At 39.8% G+C, this 7,500-nt stretch overlaps 1 protein-coding gene across 2 annotated transcripts in view; it reads left to right on the forward strand.

Annotated features, from left to right (window-relative positions):
* LOC122251500 (uncharacterized) overlaps positions 1–7,500 on the forward strand; it is a 29,800-nt gene that overhangs the window by 4,034 nt on the left and 18,266 nt on the right. For both annotated transcript variants that reach the window (XM_086556749.1, XM_043013496.2), the window contains exons 3-6: positions 1–1,784; positions 2,192–2,274; positions 7,067–7,174; positions 7,478–7,500. The exon at positions 1–1,784 is cut by the window's left edge and continues 764 nt beyond it; the exon at positions 7,478–7,500 is cut by the window's right edge and continues 165 nt beyond it. In XM_086556749.1, the coding sequence (XP_086412875.1) occupies positions 1–1,784; positions 2,192–2,274; positions 7,067–7,174; positions 7,478–7,500 (1,998 nt within the window). The remainder of the gene's footprint in view (positions 1,785–2,191; positions 2,275–7,066; positions 7,175–7,477) is intronic.

A 7,500-nucleotide genomic window follows, 5' to 3' on the forward strand; every position in this document is an offset into this window, starting at 1 on the left:
GACTTTACAAGATGCAGAGGTGTCAAATTCTATCGAAGCAGAGCCCATTCGTCAGGTAGATGCAGTGATGTTGGAGGACAGTGACGATGATGACTTTGTCTTGCCGTCTCCAGGTGTATCTCAAAGCACTAGCTCTAACCAGATTGAAATGTTGTCTTCAACACCTGATGTTGGTGAGTCTCAAAAAACTCAAGAAACAGTAGACAGCAAACCTCCACCTCAGGAAAAAGATGCTAGTGATAACAGTGATAAAATTGATCACGAGAAGAACAATGAAGTTGATTGTTCCACAGACAGCCAGTCACCAAGACGTAACCTCAAGAAAGTAACAGGTGGTGCTGATAAACAGAATATGGAAATATCAGATAGTGATGAAGATCACAGTTTCAATTACCAAAATGACAGAAAGAGAAATGTGAATGTTTTTTGTCCACAAGATAATTCTGATATTCCACTAAAGAGAAGACGGAAAATGACAAAAGAAGACAGTAAGGTAATTTATTTCAGATCTAGTGAAGAAACATTAGATGACTGCTTCAAAAGGATTCTTGGCATGATAAGTCAAGATATGGAGAGGCTAGAACAAAACCAGTTAAGTCTCAGTTACAGGCTCAAGTGGATGCCACCAATTGTTGTAGACAAGAGAGTGAAGGACTCTCTTGATCGCCCAGGTACACAGAACAAAAGAAGAGCAGGAGCACAAGCAGGAGGAAGCAGTGAGCCTGAAATGCCACGCAGGACAATGAGATATATCACAAGAACTGTGGAAACTCAAGAAGAGGATTCACAATACTCTGAGGACTCATTGCCAGACATATGCCGCTTGGAGGAGCAGTACTCAGTCCCGCTAAACAAAAGAATACTCAAGAGGAGGGTCTTACACCTAGGTCCAAGTCAAAAAAAGGCTAAACTTACCACTCTTCTCGAAAACAAAGAAAGTGGCAAGAGCTGGGAGAATTCTGAGAGGTTAGCATGCGAGTCAGAGGAAGAGTTTGAGAATGATTCCATTTTTCTATTGAAGAATAAACAGAAATCACAGGAAAAGTCATCTCCTCTAAATAAATCAGGCAAAGCATTCCAAGAAGTTTCATCCTCTAAGTCTATAGAAGCAAGGAATAATGAGTCTGACAGTGAGGAAGAGAATATGTGTGTTGTCAGTCAGGCATCTGACGAGGAATGCACTGTAATGGAAAAACCAGCCCCTTCTGTGGAACAGAGACAAGAGCCTGAGCCAACAAGTGTATTTCAGAGGACTCCAAAAGAGAACTTGAAAAATCCAAAACGATCGGCAAGAAAGACATTCATGTTAAGTACTCCTGAAGATACTGCAGTCAATAGAGACTGTGATAGTGCATCGTCTACCACTTTGCAAGCACAGGACCAGGGTGAGACTAGGGAACAGATCCCCTATTCAGATGAACCGTCGACAAGTGGCATACAGCTGATGTCAGAAGGAAAAACCCCCATGAGGTCTCGTGAGAGAGGAAAAGTCAAGCATACTCCTCTGAACTCAAGCAATAAGAGACTGAAACCCTTGAACTTTGTAAGTTCATCAAGAAATGATTTTGATGTAGGAAGTCAACTGGACAAAGATGTGCAAGCAGGGCCAAGCAGCAACATGGATATCTGTATCTTAGATGATAATGATTCAGCAGCAACAACAAGTAGTCTGAGTTCAAGCAACCAGGCAGGCAGGTCAGGGACAGTAAGGCGAGAAAAAAGTAACCAGCTACAGATACGACCAGCACCTCTGAAGTTCAGGAAAAATAATTCAAGAGAGAAAGGTAACTAGTTCCTTAGTATTATATTTTCATTCGTGTATGGTTGAGTCACTCTTTTCAGATCTAGAGTGGAATTAGGAAATGCTGCAGCGTTTTATCTTGAAGGAAAGTTATAAGCTCATATATTCTGGAAATGTTATTTTTTGATAAAGTTGTAACAATGATTATTAACCAGCTCAAGATTTCTTAACAAACATATATGTATTAAATGTTTTTTGAAGGTTGTTTGTAAACACTTGTTAAAAAGAAATATGATATATATATTGACTATCCAAAGTAACTTTCAGTAGCAAAACTACATACAGAAAAGCACTTTTTTGGCCCTGCAAAGATCCTGTTTCTTCAGAAAACATAGAATTCTATGAAATATAATAGTTTACACTAACAAGTAATGCAAAGTTTATGCTTAGGTGCTGAAAATACAAGTAGGGGACAAGAGGAAAAGGAGACAAGTGCAGAACAGATTACATCAAGTATTGCATTACAGAGACAGGTAAGGCTGATCCCTGATTCTTTATGATTGTTATAGATGTACTTGCATTTTTTATCCATGTGACCATGCATTGACACACTGTGGACAATCTAGCCTAAGGTGGATGCAGTTTATATTAAGGGGAGGACAGTTAGGTAAATGATATCTTGCCCACTTGTCAGGACAAGATTGTTTGTCAGGAGCCTGATACTCAAAACAATTTACAATATCACACCCACGCAGCCAGGCCACACACCATGCCAAATGCTAATTAGTATCACTTTACAGACTCATATATGATACATTAAAACTAGAAAATAATATAAAACATGAAATTCTAAGATTCCCAGCTCAGACTGGGCCCTTTCTTGTGCAAGGGTTAAAGATCTGTGCTCACTCACTCACTCACTCACTCACTCACCCTGGAAATTAAATTTGAAATCATTTTAAGAAAAGAAGAAATTGGGGTGATATGATTATGTTTTATAATTATATGTGACAAACAGTAAAGTTAGATTTTGTGCTTTTCATTAGAAGAGGAACAAGAGATCATAGAAACAAATTCAAGTTAAAACTTGGTGGCAAGGATGCAAAGAAGTATAGTTTCTGAATAGGATTAATATCAATTAATAATGATAATGAGAAAAGGTTTTTGAGTACATTGGTTGTTACAGTAGCAAGATTATCACTTAATGACATTTATATTCAAATGCCTGATGCAATAACGAACAGTAGACATATAATTGGGTTGCATTACATCTCAGTTCATCCAGGGATGCTCCAAATGATTAGAGTTCAGATACCATGAAACAATTTTTTCCTCACTCTTAAATGATTTTCATGATTTCCTCACTCTTAAATGATTTTCATGGTGATGAACTATTTCAAGTCTGACTGATTACTACTACCTACAGTCTCTCCTCAGAGGCGTGATTTAAGGGGTTGTTATTTATTGTCGGGTTCTTCACAGTTGGCAAATTTCTTAAAATTTGAATTTTAATGTCATACACTTCTTGGTATTTCTTTTGCATACTATTCAGAAATCCATTTTGATTAGTGGTTGAGTCTTCCAATCCTGTAGCAAGATGTTGCCTTGCTCTTGTTTATGTGCAAATGCAACTGTCATGGCAGCCACATATTTGTATTTTTCTACTTGTGGAATATTTTCCTCATTAACCCACACAGGACGGGTGGTACAGCATGTGTACCGCGCATTCAAAAGCCCAGTTGCCGGGCGGCACAGTATTGTGCCAGCCATTCAATTGATTTAGGCCTAATAATTCGAACGCCCCGGCATTTGGACATTCAAGGCTAGAATTCCCCCGTCGGGAATGGGTTAATCCATTAGTAGTGGTTTATTAAAATATGTTTACAGTCGGATGGCGGGTTTACATTGTCTGGCACGGTGCCATCCACGTCTACGACCGACTCTGCCTTGGCAGCAAATCATGCCATCCACTGTTAATGGGTTAACCATTATAAGGAATAATAATAAGCTGAGGACAGTTCCTCGAGGGATACTGCAATTCATTTTAACTTTGTCAGATGCCTGGTTGTTTTTGGTCTGGTTCTCTGAGAGCAGAGGTTGATGAAGGAGGAGGTCCATTTTACCTAGCCCTTGTGAAATCCCTGGGAAATAATTTTTTTAACCCGTTGATAACAGGAATAGATTTGCTTATGCAGGCTCCAGGATGGGTTTTATTTCAAATTGAGGCAGCTTCACGCAACATGCTTTGACTTTTCCCACTCTGTTTTAGTCTCTCATTGTAGAGCTAGAGCCATTTTTGTGTGTGTGTGTGTTTACTGTTTTTAGAGACATATAACAGGCTATATCAATTCTGCAGTTTACTAAGATTGTAGTTCAGGGTCCATATAAGCTCTTTTATTTTTTTTTTTTCTTTATACTCAGTGTGATAGAAGTATTGCTGATTTAGGGGTGGACAAAAAAAAAAAACTATTTTTTTGTATTTGTGTGCTGTCATGAACAAAAATACGAAACATAAAACTATCCAAACTTAAAAAATAACATGCAGAGGTAAGATAGAGGAAGGAAACTTGTGCTTATGACTATGAGTGCCAAAGTAAAAGGCAGCCCTACTGGCACAGGGGCACATTGTAGACATTGGGCATGGTTTGATTCACCTTTCTCCTCTCGTTCTGCCTGCACATCTTTCATCTAAGGTACTTTAGAGCAAGAGGTCAGCAACTTGCTATGTGCCATCGCTCTATGAAGATAGTGCTTGCTAGAGACCATAGATGGGTGCCATTCAAGGCTCTCTCTCCTGCTGGTTCTAGAAGAAAGTGGTGCCATCTAGGTTTTGGATGTTAGGTGAAACCCATTTTGCTGAACCCATTGCGTACGGTTGTCATGACATAATGTCGGCATTGATTAGGCCTAAGAGATGGGTGTCAATGCGTACATGATGCGACATCGGGATCTGATCACAGTTGAAGCATGCACACAGTCATGAAGTATTATATCTGTAACAGTGCTGGCTCTAGAGGTACAGGGTTCCAAAGGCAGCATAAACTTGCATTTTAGGAGGGATTTATGGAAGAATAATGTTCGGTATAGTCTGCGCTTCTCGGAGGGGGGTGAAAACCCTTTCCCTATCCCTCTAATTTTTAGCTGGTGCCGCTAGTGTCAGACTGCCCGCCTTGACGGCCAGTTAGGTCATTAGGCGCCCTGTCGGCAATTGGCTAATACTAAGGCAATTATAGTGATTATGATTGCAATTGTCAACATCACTCACTCATTACTCATAGCACAATAAAATAATACAGTGATCCAAAATCCCCAAATGTCATGACACCCGTTGTCAGGCCAGAGCTCCTGCATCATGTATGACAAAAAGACATGTCACCCGTCGGCGACGGGCCTGGCGAGAGCTGGCAACTCCCTACTCTGGGCCTAAGTAATATTGCCTGGGCCATGATGCCGGGTACTGTGACGGGACACACGCAGCCTACTGGATGGAATATGACACCCAGCATAAATTATTTTCAGTGACGTCACACTGGTGTGACGCCCGTCATCACACACTTTTTGCCGTGTCACACGGATGTGACACCCTGTCGTCATTGGGTTAACGGTTTAACTCACACAGGACGGGTGGTACAGCATGTGTACCGCGCATTCAAAAGCCCAGTTGCCGGGCGGCACAGTATTGTGCCAGCCATTCAATTGATTTAGGCCTAATAATTCGAACGCCCCGGCATTTGGACATTCAAGGCTAGAATTCCCCCGTCGGGGATGGGTTAATGAGGATGGTGTGATGGATGAGGTCAAATGCTTTATGATGGTCAATAAAATGGTTATTACCACCAGTTGCCCTTCTACATTTTCTGTGAAATAATTAAAAGATTAATTAAATAATTTAAAGAGATTCCCTTAAGTTCCCAAACTGATGATTGTCTAGTCTAGTCTAGTCTACTTGGTGAATATTCTTTCAAAGACCATACATGGGATGGGGGTAGGCAAAATAGGTTGAAGGTCATCAAGAAAAGTGGGGGTGGTAGTCTTTGAGATCAAAACTGCAATAGCTTACTTCAAAAGGTTACCCGCTCACCCATGCCCCCAATGATTGAGTTATTGAAGATGTCACAAATGGGGGTGACAAGCTTGGAAGCAAACTTTTTTTAATCCTAGAGGGATGTCATCAGGGCCATTTGATTTACTCTGCTATTCGTTCTAGATGTTGATATGCCTCGTGTCCCATCACTATTGTTTAGAGGGGCAAGAGGGGAGTTATGCCAGTAGATTGCTTGTTTGGAGTAGAGGGAGGAGCCTATTGATGTGTGCATAATGATTGTTGATAATGTTAGCACTGTTCTTTTGTGAGTTGGCTATTTTGCTGATTTAATTGCCATTTCTTGTTCCTAATATGGTTATACCATATTTTGGGGTTTGCTTCAATTTGATAAATAATCTTTCTGATAATTCATTTTAGCCAATCTTATTTTTATACCTTTTTTGCTTGGTGATTTGTTGCATCACTTTTTTTACAAGCTTTTTACCTTGCCAGAATAAGGTCTTTGATTTTGTTAGTGATCCAGGGCTTGTCCTGTTGATGAGTTGGTGTTTTTCATGAAAAGAAATTGTCAACTTGATCCCAAACTGATCTATAAGATTGTTGATATTAAGTATTCAGATCAGGAGCCTACAGACTAGTGAATTTTTTAGTCCTGAAATCTCCATATGAATATTACTGTGTTTGACTGTGTGGGTGGCTAGTGTCTCTGGTAGCTAGAGTAATGACAGATGATCACTGTTACTAAGGGGTGGGAGCGAAGATAGACTTTCACAAAAATGTTTGTTGTTTGATATAATTATTGCTGGATGGAACAACTTTCCAGAAAAAGTGCCAGAATCACTTCAAAAAATTACATGATAATCAAAATACAGTTGATAAGTCCCCCTGAGCTCAGCTCTCTCTTGCATATTTAAACAACTAGATAAGAAAGTGTATATGCATGCACATACACATACAAACACACAATCTCACTCTCACTCTCACTCTCACTCTAACTCTCATTCACTCACATGCACAGTCACATGTACAGTCACATGTACAGTCACATGTACAGTCACATGTACAGTCATATTTAGTCACACACACACACACACACACACACACACACACACACACACACACACACACACACACACACACACACACACACACACACACACACACACACACACACACACACACACACACACACACGATGTTACATGATCATTCTTGTTGGATGAAACCCACTGATTTACTTTTGAATCCTGATTCGACAACTTATGCTTTACGTGGACCAGGTACCAAATGGCCAATTCATGGAGGATGGCCGAGATGAAGAGGAAGAAGACTGTGACATGGTACCTTGTCCTATATGTGGGAAACATTTCCCCTTGAAGCAGATTGAGGTAGGTCATTCATTTAATGTTGTCTCTCTCACTCTCTCAAAATTATATTGCATATGCTTGTATTTGATGCATTGCCTAGTAACATAGTTGTTCTTTCTTTATTTGTATAACTAAACATTGAGGATTTGCCTCTTTTCTTTCATCTATCACCTCTGTTCCTCTGTTGTACTTTTTGCTTTTTCTTCTTTTTGTCTTCATATTGCTTTCACTTCCATATCTTCTGTTACCTCTTCCTTTTTTTTCTTGTTATTTATCAAAAATAATTATAAAATGTTACCACTCTTTTTTTTACAACTGTCTCAGATCCATGCATCAGATTGTTTGGA

The sequence above is a fragment of the Penaeus japonicus genome, unplaced genomic scaffold, assembly GCF_977035675.1.
Source record: "Penaeus japonicus unplaced genomic scaffold, GWHDUDI00000001_assembly GWHDUDI00000033, whole genome shotgun sequence".
NCBI lineage: Eukaryota > Metazoa > Arthropoda > Malacostraca > Decapoda > Penaeidae > Penaeus > Penaeus japonicus.